This window comes from Sphaerodactylus townsendi, linkage group LG15 (assembly GCF_021028975.2).
Source record: "Sphaerodactylus townsendi isolate TG3544 linkage group LG15, MPM_Stown_v2.3, whole genome shotgun sequence".
NCBI lineage: Eukaryota > Metazoa > Chordata > Lepidosauria > Squamata > Sphaerodactylidae > Sphaerodactylus > Sphaerodactylus townsendi.
The window spans coordinates 2,012,038-2,028,272 of NC_059439.1; the positions used below are offsets into that span (position 1 = coordinate 2,012,038).

General features: G+C 49.5%; 1 protein-coding gene across 1 annotated transcript in view; it reads right to left on the reverse strand.

Annotated features, from left to right (window-relative positions):
• SCN4A (sodium voltage-gated channel alpha subunit 4) overlaps positions 1-16,235 on the reverse strand; it is a 118,649-nt gene that overhangs the window by 5,216 nt on the left and 97,198 nt on the right. Inside the window, exons 20-26 of the mRNA XM_048517496.1 lie at positions 15,753-15,907; positions 10,815-10,988; positions 9,332-9,454; positions 8,352-8,630; positions 5,708-5,761; positions 4,777-4,914; positions 1,428-1,532 (exon numbers count right to left, since the gene is read on the reverse strand). Coding sequence (XP_048373453.1) covers positions 1,428-1,532; positions 4,777-4,914; positions 5,708-5,761; positions 8,352-8,630; positions 9,332-9,454; positions 10,815-10,988; positions 15,753-15,907 — 1,028 coding nt within the window. The remainder of the gene's footprint in view (positions 1-1,427; positions 1,533-4,776; positions 4,915-5,707; positions 5,762-8,351; positions 8,631-9,331; positions 9,455-10,814; positions 10,989-15,752; positions 15,908-16,235) is intronic.

A 16,235-nucleotide genomic window follows, 5' to 3' on the forward strand; every position in this document is an offset into this window, starting at 1 on the left:
TTAGCTCCCATTGGAAACAATGGGGGGTGGGGCGCCCCCTTTGGGAGTCCATAACTTTGTCCCCCATGAATCAAACTTCACAAAACCTGGGAGATATCAGTAGGAGACTCTTCTGATGATACCACCCAGGTTTGGTGAAGTTTGGTTCATGGAGGACAAAGTTATGGACCCTCAGATGTGTAGCGCCCATCTCCTATTAGCTCACACTGGAGTGTTTTTTCAAAAAGGTGCCTATACAAGCAGGTCCAGGAAAATCCCATGAGGGTGGGGGTAGGGGATGGGGAGTACTAGAAATGGGACTGATCCATGTTCTGCGATTTGGCAGTGGGGAGATCGTGAGGAAACCTGGATATTTTGGGTGGCTATCCCAGGATTAATCGCCAGTGGGAAATCACCCTCCATCACTGGAGTGACATAACAAGACAGTCCCCCCCCACCCCCCGCCTCCCGTGATCCAACAGCTGCCCTGCTCTCTTTCCAGCAGACTGACTGTTCACTCGCTGTGAATCATGAAAAAGGGCTGGAGGAGTGGGGAGAAAAGTAGAGCTAAGTTGCACACTTTTGAAGGGTGAGCTCAGCTCTCTCCTCTCCGGATTGGCTGCAGATCATGTGACCAAACAGTGGTTCTGTCTGCCACCCACTTGAGAAGGTAAGTTTCCCCTTCCTCCAAGGTGAGGGGGAAAGTCTGGGGAGCTTAAAAAGACTCTAACCACCCCCACCCCCCATGCTTGTCTTGTACAAAGATTTTTGCTCCTCCCCATAGTTAGAAAAAGTAGAATAAGACTGCTTCCGCACGGGGATATTTCCCTGGGTGAAACACATCACACCCTTTAGGGGCCCTTGCCACACAACACTGTGCTCTTTTTAAGCTCCTGACTATGTAACTATTATGATTAGGACTAGTGTACTAGATAGCAATTAGGGTTAGGGAAGTTGGGTTAGGGAAAACGGCTGCCGTGCAGGTGAGAAAATGTGGATTTCCCTACCCACACAGTCGCCATTCAAACCTCACTGCGATACTTCCCGAAACTTCAGAGCAAAGTGGGTTTGAGACAGGTGAGAGAAGAGCCCAAGAAATCAAGGGAGGTCCAGGAATGCCCCATGATGCTGTGGGTGCAAAAAAGCACCCATTGGGGCTGATAACCGGTGCAAAAATAGCCAGAGTGTGACATTCTCTATCGAGGCTTCATTTGAAACTCCCTCTCTCAGTATCCGAGCATTAGGGTTGCCAGGTCCCCCCCCCGGTTACCAAACTCCTGGAGATTTGGTCAACTGAAGAGGACCTCGGTGCGGTAGAATGCTATAAAGTCCTCCCTCCAAAGCATCCATAGTCCGGAGCTGACCTGCAATTCTGGCCAAACTCCGAGTCTCACCTGGAGCATCCCTACGAAAGCATTCCTCCCCCATGTCGCCCCCCAAGAGCTTACCTCAGGTCTAGGGATGGGCTTCACGGGCTTTTTTGAGCCCAGCTTCTTCATGGCATTGTAGTATTTCTTTTGTTCCTCTGTCATGAAGATGTCCTTTCCTCCAAAGTAAAAAGGGAATGGTTCTTATTAGACTGAGGAGGAGGAACTCTCCCACATAGCAGTCGCACTCCAAGATTCAAGCTTAACTATTACAGAACATTAGCCCTAATTTGTCAAAGGCTTTCACGGCCAGGAGTCAACGCTGGTTGTGAGTGGGCTTTCAGCAGGCTGTGTGTGACCCGTGGTCTGGTGGACCTTGTTCCTAACGTTTCGCCTGCATCTGTGGCTGGCAGCTTCAGAGGTGTATCACAGAGGGAAGTCTGTTACGCACTGGACACAGCCCGGAACACCACAACCAGTTCACCTAATTGTCCGGCACTCATATCCTTCAGGGCTTAATTGGAGCCATGGAAACTGTCCTTTAATTTCTACATCTCCTCAGCTATGTCCAGTAATATTTTAGAAGAATTCTTCTAAGCATGTGCTGAGTGCCAGTCAGTGGAAAGGCGCTGGCTGCCTTTCCACTGCTCCACACTCCAGCGGGGGGTGGGGGGTGAGAGGCAGGAAGAAGAAGAGAAGAAGAGTTTGGATTTCTATCCCCCTTTTCTCTCCTGCAGGAGACTCAAAGGGGCTGACAATCTCCTAGCCCTTCCCCCCTCACAACAAACACCCTGTGAGGTAGGTGGGGCTGAGAGAGCTCCGAAGAACTGTGACTAACCCAAGGTCACCCAGCTGGCGTGTGTGGGAGTGCACAGGCTAATCTGAATTCCCCAGAGAAGCCTCCACAGCTCAGGCGGCAGAGCTGGGAATCAAACCTGGTTCCTCCAGATTAGATACACGAGCTCTTAACCTCCTACGCCACTGCTGCTCCGTGGCCTTCAAGTCCTCTATGTGTCAGGCCTGCACCATTCTTGGCCTGGCAGCTCGCACGTCCACTCCAAGGCCACAGTTGGCCCAGCCCTTATCTCCGTCCGAGGCTGAGAAGATTCCCATTCTTCTGCATGTAACTAGTGAGTAGAGCTTAAATGTTCCTCCTTATCTATCATTTCCATAGTGGGGAACCAGCTGTGTCATAACAATACAACTGTTCTCACTGTCCTTTCTCATGCGCTGTTCTGGGAATGTGAGGGAGGGGGGGAATCATGAGTTGAGTAATCTTGTAATTAAGAAGAAGAAGAAGAAGAAGAAGAAGAAGAAGAAGAAGAAGAAGAAGAAGAAGAAGAAGAAGAAGAAGAAGGAGAGGAGGAGGAGGAGTTTGGATTTATATCCCCCCTTTCTCTCCTGTAGGAGACTCAAAGGGGCTGACAATCTCCTTGCCCTTCCCCCCTCACAACAAACACCCTGTCAGAGCTCCGAAAAGCTGTGACTAGCCCAAGGTCCCCCAGCTGGCGTGTGTGGGAACGCACAGGCTAATCTGAATTCCCCAGCTCAGGTGGAAGAGCTGGGAATGAAACCCAGTTCCTCCAGATCAGAGTGCACCTGCTCTTAGCCACTACGCCACTGCTGCTACAGGTATAAACTGGGGTTCAGAGAGCAAAGCGGTACCTTGAGCTTTCTGAACCTTGGGCTGACACAGTTCCAATAAAGCTCTTGAAACTTTCCTGAGTCTTTGCTTGTTGGCTGGAGTAACAGACCCTTGACGCTACGCTCTGAGGTGGGATCCAACCAGTTCTCACCACTTCTCTAGAAGTGGTTACTAATTTTTTTCTGAGTGCCGAGAAGGGGTTACTAAAGCCACCTCCCTGCCCAATAGGGACTGGAGGGGCGTGTGTGCGGCGGCGCCACTGTAGGCGCAGAGTTAAGCTAAGGATTTTAATTTTCGTAAGTGATTTATAAGTAAGACTGCCCCCCCCCCCTTATCTTTCCTATAATGGGGTGATGGCAACCACAAAGCTGCTGACCAAAGAATTCATGCAGGCCTTTTTGCTCACTGTTCTTTCACTGTCGCTAACCAGAATTGTAAAAACCCTGAAGAATGCCCCTTGTTCTCATTTCCACAGAATTTGTGGACTAAGTTGTTTTTGAGGTCTTCATGTCTCCAACAAGTACCTGGAGGCTGCCCTTTTTCTGATACAGAGTAAAAGCATGGCTAAATGTTTGGGCTCTTGGTCTGGAAAATAGGGCAGCAAAGAACAATACTGATAAGGTGAGCCTTAGTTCACAAGACGTCAAAGGGTGAAATTCTGACATCTTCCAATAAGGGCTTTAGCCTGCCCCAAATGTTTTGGGGAAAGGGAAAATCTCCTCCTTTCTAAATGATTGATTGATGATGAGGGCACTTTGGGTGTATTCTTTTCTGCCATTTTGTTGCCACCTGCCTTTTATCCTATAAAAGTAAAAGACCGAAGCCATTTTAGTGTGGCTTCTCTAACTCAAGCTTGCCCATCTGTTGGCCTGAATAAAATACTTCTTTGATTTTATTCCTTGTCGGCTTGAGCTTTTGGGGCTTAATTTCTTAACCCGTTACACCGTGGTAACACCACTGTTTGAATCCCACCACCATCGGAGCCTGTTATTAAAATGTTTGGATCCCACCACTGACTACGCTGCACATGTTCACCCTTCCGTCTTGCATTGCGTGGCTAGGCCTTGCTCTGCCCCTTATGCTCCCAGGCAATCCATGCGCGGGGAAAATGCCCTCCCCTCAGCTCTCAGCGGGCAGGCGAGCGGGCGGGCGGTGATTCCATCCACCATCCTCACCCAATATATTTCAGCTCCAAGCACAACACACCCAGAACCAGTGGTGGGATCCAAAATTTTTAGTAACAGGTTTTCTGGTGGTGGGATTCAAACTGTGGCATAGCGCCAATGTGGCTGGGCGGGGCACGACGGGGGCGTGGCCGGGCATTCCGGGGCGGGGCATTCCTGGGCGGGGTTGCAGCAAGGAAGCAGCCGCTGTTCCGGTCCTTGGGTGGGAACCGAATTCACGCAGGCACAGGCTGCCACGCACGCCGGTGCACCTCCTGCTAGACTGCTTCAAGTTCTGCGCGCTACTGCTGAGAGGAGAGTACGTAACGAAGGCAAAAACACGTGGCAAAATCCCCAATTAGTAACCCCCTCTCGGCACACACCAATAATGAGTAACCTACTCTCGGGAACCTGTGAGAACCTGCTGGATCCCACTTCTGGATGCCACCACTGACTACGCTGCACATGTTCACCCTTCCGTCTTGCATTGCGTGGCTAGGCCTTGCTCTGCCCCTTATGCTCCCAGGCAATCCATGCTTGAGGAAGATGCCCTCCCCTCTGCTCTCAGCGGGGGGGGCGGGGCGGGCGGTGATTCCCATAGTGGCAGCCAAGAGACACTTATCTTTTTCTTCTGCTGGTTGAAATTGTCGATAATGACACCGATAAACAGGTTGAGGGTGAAGAATGCACCAAAGATGATGAAGATGACAAAATAGATGTACATGTAGAGGTTTACTTCATACTGCGGCTGTTCCTCCACCTGGGAATTCAGACAAAAGGCTGAGAATATGTCCTCTCTCACAACCTGGGCTGATTCTCCAGTTAACATTGAGTAAAGCGTCAGTTCACCCATCGGGCTCAGCTGCTCTGCTCATAGTTGGATCCAAGTCAAGGGGATAGTAATGTGGGGCCAGGGAGGGTGGGGGCACCGTACTTGGACAACAACCAGCCCTGCTGGTATAACCCCCATGCTCAGAATGGTTGACCCAGAAAGGGGTGGAGACTCAAAGCAGCAAGAGGCTGCAGAGTTCATGTAGTTTGGAGGAGACGAGGCTACCAGACTCGGACCTTGATTGTATAAGCCCTTAACACCTTGTTAAGGTAACTGCAATGTTGTTGGGAACTACTGGGAAGGTAGTTGTTTGTTTTTGCTATGTTGTAAATGTTGGAGTGTATTGTTTCAGGGTTTTTTTATGTTTGTAATGGGTGAGAGTTCTCCTGGAAACCTTCATCATGTTGAATCCTGTTCATCAAGCCCTTGGAGTCTTCAGGAGCCAACCCACTTGCAAAGAAGAATTGGACTTGGCAGTATCAGTAGACCGTAAATATAAGGACTTGAAAATGCAACCTGAACAGGACCTTGAAGTGTGATGTTAAATGTTGATGTTATGTGTTAAGAAAGTAAACCATTTTGTTTTTAAAATTGGTTGTTGCAAACTCATTCCAGGTTCTGCCCCACAGAACCCACAGATAGAGGTCACACTGGCAGTTAACCCCCTCCCCCAAACAGAGATGTGTAAAGTAGGACATGGCGGTCGACCTGTCCAAATTACCTCACGAGAGTCAACGGCAGCATACATGATGTCCATCCAGCCTTTGAAGGTGGCCTGCAAAGAGGAATGCAGAAGAACAGATTCATTTGCGGGTGGGCCGGAGTCCAGGAAGGAGCGCTGAGTCCACAAACACACGCAGAAAATGCATGAAGGTATCGGAAACTTCCTGCACACCAGCCAGGCAAAAATATTTTGAGGAATAAAACCGGAAGGGCGAGTTGGGCTGGGGAAAGAGCCAACCACCGGTGCTGACTTTGGATCGAGAACTTATCTCCAAAGGTAAGGTGACCAGATGGTCACCTTTGTAAACCGGGACGGGCGGGTGGCGGGCATGCGCGCGTGGCCGCAGGAGCGCACTGCCTTCTGGGGTGCTCCCGTTTCCCGCCCTGTGACAGGGCGGGAAATGGGAGCGCCCCAGAGGGCCCTGCTTCTGCGGCTGCGTGCGCGGGAGGCTGCCGCACTGCCTTGCACCCCAGAAGGCAGTGCGGCAGCCTTCCAAAAATCGGGACACTTGAAAAAACCCGCGGGACGCGGGACAAATTGTTTTAAGGCGGGACTGTCCCGCCAAAAGCGGGACATCTGGTCAGCCTATCCAAAGGGGATGCCCACAGAGGGTACAATTGAATGCTGTCCCTTTCCCTGATTTAACTAGACAGCTTTTTCCCAACCCAGTTCCTTTGGGGCTGAGGCACTGGTGGGATTCAGCCGGTTCGCACCACTTTGGCAGAACCAGTTGTTAAAATGGTGCTTGTAAACAACCAGTGGTTAAATTATTTGAATCCCACCACTGGGCTGAGGCCAAGCTAAGGCCTGTTATTCAAGGGACAGCTGCCACACCAGGCAACTGGGGCATGTCGGGGCAAATTTTTTTGTCTCATGCTTCCTTTTGCCTTTCCAGTACTACTGTAAGGTTGCCTGTCGGTAGACATTAATCAGACTCCAATATTGCTACCGGTAGTCTTTACTGAAGGTTTACGCAAGGCGATGCACCATACTCCTTCATAGACCTGAGGAACGCAAGAAAACCAAAGGGAGATATACCTTGAACCAGCCCCGCCCCTCCCCTCCTGCCCCCTGCACCTGGTGGGAAAAAGTAAGGACCGTTAAAATGTTTACGTCTAGCTAGGTGGCTTACACAGTGGTTTCATTATCTGGTTGCCCAGGACTATGGAGTTGTGGAATGGGGGGGGGGAGGCGGGGGCGGACGAACGGGAAGTCTAGGAGTGCGAAGCTGGGCACAGCTTACAGTCAAATGCCTGCAAACCGAATGACATAATTCTGACATCACCAGTGTGGATCCCAAGCTCCCGTCAGGAGGCAGCAGCAAACTGTCAACAGGGTTAGGTGTTTAGTAGCTGAAGTTGCGAAAGGGACTAGGTCAGGGGTCTGCAACCTGTGGCTCTCCAGATGTTCATGGCCAATTGGCCATGCTGGCAGGGGCTGATGGGAATTGTAGTCCATGAACATCTGGAGAGCCACAGGTTGCAGAGCCCTGGACTAGGTGGTTAGTTGCCGAAGCTATAAAAGCACATGGGTGACAAGTAACTGAGCGGGACTCTGATAGCTTCTTGCTTTCCCCATGGAAAATAAGAGTACTTCTAGCACGACTTTTGCCCCAGAGCAGGGCAAGGGTGGGGGCAGAGGCAGCCATGGTTAATTGGCCTAAAAGTACCTGTAATGAGAGGACACCTCTGTGGAGATAAATTATAGAGGAGCAGAATTCCTACCCTGTGCTTTATATAAAAATGAAGCAGAAATATGAACAACATATGTATATGATGGAGAGAGAGAGAGAGGGAGGGAGAGAGAGAGAGAGAGAAAGAAAGAAAGAAAGAAAGAAAGAAAGAAAGAAAGAAAGAAAGAAAGAAAGAAAGAAAGAAAGAAAGAAAGAAAGAAAGAAAGAAAGAAAGAAAGAAAGAAAGAAAGAAAGAAAGAAAGAAAGAAAGAGACACACAAGAGCCCAAAGGAAGCATTTCAGGAGATCCTTATCTCCAAGGTGAGATTTTCTTGTCAAAAGAATATTAAATGCAGAAGATTCACCCCATAAGTGTCAAGATCCCTCCTTAAAAAGGCTTCCCGCCACCCCTGCCAAGGGGAGAATGCCTCCTTTGAATGACTCCCGTGGTATTAACGTGTGGTACTTAGCTTGCCCCAAAGAATCTGCATCACTTTTTATCGGGTTTTGTGATGTGGTACATACTGCATCACTGTTGGTGAGGGTGTGTGCACGTGCACATTCCAAAGGGAGGTCCACATGGGAACAGAAGAGGGGACAACTACTTTGTTTCAGACCAGGGGTCTGCAACCTGCGGCTCTCCAGATGTTCATGAACTAAAATTCCCATCAGCCCCTGCCAGCCTGGCCAATTGGCTATGCAAGCAGGGGCTGCTGGGAATTGTAGTCCATGAACATCTGGAGGGCCTGAGTTTGACACTATGCTTAGCCTATAAATGGCAGCAAGCTTGGCAGCAACTGGGCCCCATGCTGGCAGGGGCTGATGGGAATTGTAGTTCATGAACATCTGGAGAGCCGCAGGTTGCAGACCCCTGTTTCAGACTTTCTAGGCGGAATGTCTGCAGATGAGGACTTTAAGCGTATGGGCGGGGGATGCTCCTATGGATGGGAGGGAAGCAGGCATACTTACCACCTGCAGAAGAGAGAGGTAGCCAAAGCCCACGTTATCAAAATTGACTTTCACGTTGACCCAGCGAATCTGATTGGTGTAGTTGAGGGCAAAACAGTCGCTCATGTTGTTCACGACGCTGATGTCAAAGAGCTCGTCGGTGGTGGTATTGATGCATCTGTAATACTTCCCTGCAAAGAGGTTGACCCCCATGATGCTGAAGATGAGCCAGAAGATCAAGCAGACCAAGAGGACGTTCATGATAGATGGGATGGCCCCCAGAAGGGCATTCACGACCACCTGGTGGTGCCCAGAAAAGAGATGATTCAGAATTGAATAGTTCGGGTCTGAAACTGAATTTTGTAGACGAAGAAGAAGAAGAAGAAGAAGAAGGAGGAGGAGGAGGAGGAGGAGAAGAAGAAGAAGAAGAAGAAGAAGAAGAAGAAGAAGAAGAAGAAGAAGAGGAGGAGGAGGAGGAAGAAGAAGAAGAAGAAGAAGAAGGAGGAGGAGGAGGAGGAGGAGGAGGAGGAGTTTGGATTTATATCCCCCCTTTCTCTCCTGCAGGAGACTCAAAGGGGCTTACAATCTCCTTGCCCTTCCCCCCTCACAACAAACACCCTGTGAGGCTGAGAGAGCTCCAGAAAGCTGTGACTAGCCCAAGGTCACCCACCCGGTTCCTCCAGATCACAGTGCACCTGCTCTTAGCCACTACGCCACTGCTGCTCCTTCCTGGGCAGCTGTTCGCTCACGAGTGGCTGCAACCCGCATTAAAATCAAAGAATCATGGATAGTGCGATTCTAAAAAAACCCGTTTTGGAGGAGTTTACACTGGGCAGCCTCGCTTTAGGGGTGGGAGCCATGTAAAGCCCCCCCTCCCAGTAAAGGTTTTTTCCCCATCCCCAGCCTGGGTTTATTGGCCCACGTGGAAGAGGCCAAGGTCCTGGCTTCTTAAAATTCGCACTGCTCAGAAGAAAACCCCGAGTAAATCTTGCCAAACCTACCCTCATGCCTTCAAATCTGGATAAGGCCCGGAGAGGTCTCAGTGCGCGGAGCGTCCTAAGGGATTTGATCGCTCCCAGCTCAGAATAGCCCATCCAATTGGCAGTCAAGCTGATCAGAGATACCTGGCGAAAGAAACCAGAGCACTTAGTGGCAAATCAGACCAAGAAGCAAGGAAAAGGGCTGCGTCTCCCCGCATTTTTCCATGAAGGCCGTCGACTCATCTTGACCCATCCCCTTGCTTCCCAGATTCTGGTCTGAGTCATTAGCCATGCCCTCAAAAGAACAGGTTTTTCATTTAACCAACTCAAAATTTGGGATCAGGGTTTGAGATGGATGTAGAATGAAAACCATAAGGCTATCAGGTGCTTCCCTGTGTTACTGTGGGGTAACGAGTCTAAGAAAATTAAGCCCCAAAAGCTCAAGCCGACAATGAATAAAATCAAAGAAAAGTTTTATTCAGGCCAACCAACGGGCAAGCTAGTATCAGAGGAGCCACACCAAAATGGCTGCAGTCTCTTATTTTTATAGGTTACATCAGAATAGCATTAAAAGAAGACACCCCAAAGCGCAATCATCATCAATCAATCATTCAAAAAGGGTGGACATCATCCCCTTACCCAAAACATTTGGGGCAAACTGATGCCCTTATTGGAAGATGTCAGTAGTTCACCCTTTGACGTCTTGAGAACTAAGGCCCAGCCTCACCTTATCAGTAGTGTTCTCGGCTGCCCTATTTTCTAGACAAAGAGCCTAAACATTTTTGCCCTGTTCTTGCTTTGTATCAGAAAAAGGGCAGACTCAAGGTGCCAGCGGGGATAATACCGTTTCCCCAAATATAAGACATCCCCGGAAAATAAGACGTAGAGAGGTTTTGCCGAAGTGCGAAATATAAGGCATCCCCCAAAAGTAAGACGTAGCAAAGTGTTTGTTTGGAAGCATGCCCGATGAACAGAACACAGGAAAATAAGACATCCCCTGAAAATAAGACACAGCGCATCTTTGGGAGCAAAAATTAATATAAGACACTGTCTTATATTCAGGGAAACACGGGTAAGACCTCGAAAACAACTTAGTTCACAATCTCTCACATTCCCATGTAGAAGGGAGAACAAGGGGCATTCCTCAGGGTTGCTACAAATCTGGGCTCCTTCCGCACATGCAGAACAATGCACTTTCAAACTGCTTTCAGTGCTCTGTGAAGCTGTACGGAATGGCAACACCCACTTGCAAACAGTTGTGAAAGTGGTTTGAAAACGCATTATTTTGCGTGTGCGGAAGGGGCCCCGGTTAGCAACAGGGAAAAGGGCAGAAAGCAAAAAGGCCTGCGTGTATTTATGTTCAGCAGCTTTATAGTTGCCAACACCCCATTATAAGAAAAAGGAGATAATTGGGGGGGGGGGGGAGACAGTCTTGCTTATAGGTTACTTATAGAAATTGGGGAAATCCTTTTAACCTGGCTCTGCACAACACAACACGACTTACATCAACAATGAGGAAGTCTAACCAGCACCAGGCATTGGTGAAGTAGACCTTGAACCCGTAGGCCACCCATTTCAGGAGCATCTCAAACACAAAGATGTAGCTGAAGACCTTGTCGGCGTACTCCAGAATGGTGCGTATTGTCGGCCGCTGTCCAATGTAGATATCTTCAAAAGCCTGAAAGCAGAAAAGGGATGGAAGGAGGAACATTTGACTAGACATTTATCATCTCTGCTGAGGGCTGGTCTTCTGGTCTGAGGTACTCTCTACAGCTTGGGTGTAGCCAGAGGTGGGATCCAGCAGGTTCTCACAGGTTCCCGAGAGTCGGTTACTAATTATTTGTGTGTGCCGAGAGGGGGTTACTCATTGGTGATTTTGCCCCGTGATTTTTGCCTTAGTTACGCCCCTCCCCTCAGCAGTAGCACGCAGAACTTGAAGCAGTCTAGCAGGAGGTGCACTGGCGTGCGTGGCAGCCTGCGCCTGCGTGCATTCGTTTCCCGCCCAAGGACCGGCGCAGCGGCTGCGTCCTTGCCACAGCCCCGCCCAGGAATGCCACGCCCCCAGAATGCCTGGTCACAACCCCGTCGTGCCCCGCCCAGCCCCATTGGCGCTAAGCCTCAGTTTGAATCCCACCACCATGGGAACCTGTTACTACAATTTTTGGATCCCACCACTGGGTGTAGCTGAAAGCATGAGCCCTTGGACACGGGCCCAGGTACAAGAACCAAAGGGCTCTTAACTCTTTGGCTTTCAGTGTGAGGCTGTTGCCAGACAAGTCAGTTTGGGCCAGCCCTGCATGTCTGCTTATCTATATGATATTGAAGTGGCTTGGGGTCTCACCAGGGAGAAAAGCAGAGTCTAAAACTAGACATGACAGAGAGAGATCCATACGAATAAACAAGAACAAAAAAGGCCAGTTTTTAATAACAGCAGTCACGTGCAGGCAAGGGGTCCAGAGTCCTCAGTTAGCCCCGAAGTCTCTTTTCTCCAGAACTCCTCTTCTCCACTGAGCTCCCGTCTGGGTTGGGGTGCAGGCAGGCAGGCAGGCACTCAGCAGGGCAAGCAAACTGTTTATCTATTCTACATTATTTATTTTGGATGTAGGGAGAAGGCATGAGCTGAGGAAGGGCTTTTTGCTCTGCTAATTGAGCTCTGTTGCTCTTGATAGTCAATTAACACCAGACAACTTCAACAGGAAAGAAGAGACTCTGAGAATTAACAAAGCTTGGCTACCAGTACTTAAAAACACCAAAAGCAAGCCCCAAGGCCATGCTAAGTTCATGAACAATGGACTCCACACAAACATAGGATTTGCATTCACCGATACTGCTGCTGCTACAGGGCATGCAAATGTGAATCACTCCCTGGACTGAAAAACCCCACCTGCAATGCTATACTATCAACCACACCTGTGCATAGCAAGTTCCACCCAAATACTTACTGATTGGTTCCCCACCCAGGGACATGGACAATATATACCCCACTAAACTTTCCCTTCTCACTAGACACAGTGTGAAACAGACTTCCCTCTGTGACACACCTCTGAAGATGCCAGCCACAGATGGAGGCGAAACGCCAGGAACAAGATCCATCAGACCACGGCCACACAGCCCCTCGGAAAACCCACCACAGCCAATCAACAGCCTGATTCCATCTCTTGCTTCCTTCTCCCTCCCAATCACATTGACTCCTTTCCCACAGACAACATTTAAATGGGAAATCCCTTAGGGATAGGACCTTAATTGTTGCTTTTGAAAGTCATCAAGTACGTGGTACAGTAATAAATAATTATTTAAACGCTTTGATCCTGTGGCACGTTAGAACATAAGAACATAAGAATAAACCAGCTGGATCAGACCAGAGTCCATCTAGTCCAGCTCTCTGCTACTCGCAGTGGCCCACCAGGTGCCTTTGGGAGCTCACATGCAGGAGGTGAAAGCAATGGCCTTCTGCTGCTGCTGCTGCTCCCGAGCACCTGGTCTGTTAAGGCATTTGCAATCTCAGATCAAAGAGGATCAAGATTGGTAGCCATAAATCGACTTCTCCTCCATAAATCTGTCCAAGCCCCCTTTAAAGCTATCCAGGTTAGTGGCCATCACCACCTCCTGTGGCAGCATATTCCAAACACCAATCACACGTTGCGTGAAGAAGTGTTTCCTTTTATTAGTCCTAATTCTTCCCCCCAGCATTTTCAATGGATGCCCCCTGGTTCTAGTATTGAGAAAGAGAAAAAAAAATTTCTCTCTGTCAACATTTTCTACCCCATGCATAATTTTATAGACTTCAATCATATCCCCCCTCAGACGCCTCCTCTCCAAACTAAAGAGTCCCAAACGCTGCAGCCTCTCCTTATAAGGAAGGTGCTCTAGTCCCTCAATCATCCTCGTTGCCCTTCTCTGCACTTTTTCTATCTCTTCGATATCCTTTTTGAGATGTGGCGACCAGAACTGGACACAGGACTCCAAGTGCGGTCGCACCACTGCTTTATATAAGGGCATGACAATCTTTGCAGTTTTATTATCAACTCCTTTCCTAATTATCCCCAGCATAGAGTTTGCCTTTTTCACAGCTGCCATGCCTTTTTCACAGCTGCCATGCATTCCCATGAAACTTTCAACTAAGATGCCCAAATCCCTTTCCTGGTCTGTGACTGATAGCACTGACCCCTGTAGCGTGTATGTGAAGTTTGGATTTTTTGCCCCTATGTGCATCACTTCACATTTTGCTACATTATGCTTGATGGGTATGTTTAGCCTGGAGAAGAAAAGGTTAAGGGGTCACATGATAGTCATGTTTCAGTATGTGAAGGGATGTCATCTTGAAGAGGGAGCAAGCTTGTTTTCTGCTGCTCTGTATACTAGGACAAGGAGGAATGGATTGACACTTTGAGAAAAAGAGATTCCACCTAAACACAGGGAAGAACTTTCTGACTGTCAGGGCTGTTGGACAGTGGAATGCACTGCCTCGGAGTGCGGTGGAGTCTCCTTCTTTGGAAGTTTTTAAACAGAGGCTGGTAGATCATATGTCCAGAGTGCTTTGACTGTCTGTTCCTGCAGGGCAGGGGGCTGGACTGGATGGCCCGTCTGGTCTCTTCCAACTCTGTGATTCTATGACCAGCAATGAAAAAACAAGTATTCCAAGGTCCCAGGATATGAACTATCACCAAGCTCTCCAGCACAAGCACTGCTGAGTCTACAGGGATCCCCTTTCAGTGGCGGGATCCAAATATTTTAGTAACAGGTTCCCCTGGTGGTGGGATTCAAACTGTGGCGCAGCACCAATGGGGCTGGGCAGGGCACAACGGGGGCGAGGCCGGCCATTCCGGGGGTGGGGCATTTCTGGGCAGGGCTGTGGCAAGGACGCAGCTGCTGCGCCGGTCCTTGGGCGGGAAACGAATGCACGCAGGCGCAGGCTGCCACGCACGCCAGTGCACCTCCTGCTAGACTGCTTCAAGTTCTGCACGCTACTGCTGAGAGGAGGGGCGTAACTAAGGCAAAAATCACGTGGCAAAACCACCAATTAATAACCCCCTCTCGGCACAAACAAATAATTAGTAACCTACTCTCGGGAACCTGTGAGAACCTGCTGGATCCCTCCTCTGTCCCCTTTCCTTTCTGTTTCCTAGCAGCTATTATGGGAGACATTTGTTATGGTTTGCGGTCAGTCTAGGGTTGCCATGTATACTCCCTTGGCAACCAGCGGGGGAGCGGTGGGGTCTTAGCAGCCACAAATTGTGGGCTAGGCCTTATTGTTTGTAACACATTGACCATCAGTCCAGGAAATGACATCAACCCATCACCAATGATGGTGGGAGAAGTTCTGGTATTTGGCCAAAACTCTATTGTAGAAGCTGCCTCTACCACAGAGTTTTGCCCCAATACCCATGGGGTCTTCCGCATTGTTGGGCATGTGATGACATCACTTCTGGAAGTGACATCAACAGGCCAACAATGACGAGGCCTAGACCTCAATTTGTAGCTGGTAAGACCCCTGCAAGTCAGGTTAATGGAGCCGGAGGAAAGGCCCAAAGGGATGGGATCCCCCACTTCTGGTGTTGGTCTGGCATTCCCATGTAGGGTTGTCAATTCCAGGCTGGGAAATATCTGAGGAACTGGGGGGGGGGGGGACCCTGAGTTGGATGGGGAGCTCAGCCGGGGTATAACATCATACACTTCCAACCTCAACACAGCCATTTTTTCAGGAGAACTGATCTCTGTGGTGTGAAGATCAATTGTAATTCTGGAAGACCTCCAGGGCCAGTGGTGGGATCGAAAAATTTTAGTAGCGGGTTCCCATGGTGGTGGGATTCAGACAGTGGCGTAGCGCCAATGGGGCTGGGCGGGGCACGAAGGGGGCGTAGCCGGGCATTCCAGGGGCGGGGCATTAATAATTTCTCTGTTACTGCAAAAAACTCTTACTGTAAAAAAAAAAGTTCCTAATTTCCAGCTGGTATCTTTCTGCCCATAATTTAAACTCATTCTAGCAAGTCCTATCGTCTACTGCCAACAGAAACAACTACTTCTCCTCTAATTGACTGCCTGTCAAATACTTAATACTTTCAAATACTTAATTTTGTTTCTAGAACTCAACAGAAGGAGACTTTCCTTAAACAAGGAACTTTACCATATTTCTCAAACATGTTTTTAAAACAGCCCAACAACAGGGAGAATGATCCCGTTTTCTACCTTCGCTAACCAGCCACATAGGAAACAACAGGACTTTATGATTTTTGGACCTAATGGAATTTCTAACGGAAAAGCAGACCCAATTAGTAACCCGCTCTCGGCACACACCAATAATTAGATCTTCTGCTGGATCCCACCTCTGCTTGCAGGGCCCGCCTGGGGATTGGTAGCCCAGCCTAGACCCACTGCAGCAGAGCAATTTGAACTAATTGCCTTTCTCCCTGAAAAAAAAACGTTTCCAAGAAGAAGCACCTACTAGGGCCCCGCTGCTCATGAGGATCATGAAGATGATGAAGGTCTCGAACCACTTGTGCTCCACGATCTTGAAACACGCCTTCCGGAGGTTCCACCACTTTGCCCCCTTTTCCGTTTTGACGTCCACGTAGAGGCAAGGGCACCGCCGAACGCAGGCTGCAGTGGGGAGAGAGACAGGCCGGCGGGAGCTACACAGCTGCACTTCAACACTCCTTGGAATTCCCGCTACCTTGGCCTGGAAGCCACATCGCTCCAGACTGGGAAGGGCGCGCAAGTGGCACGTAAGGAGGCACGGTGCTTCTGCATGTGCTCTGGGGCTGAGTCTTGACAGCAAAAATAGGTTCTGGGAGGTCTGGAGAGATGCAACTTACTCAAGGCCGCCCTGCGGGGTGAGGCAGCAGGGAGGGGAGAGAAGAGGTTCCACACCTCCTGTTGTGTACATGTCACCCCTGCGGGGTGAGGCAGCAGGGAGGGGAGAGAAGAG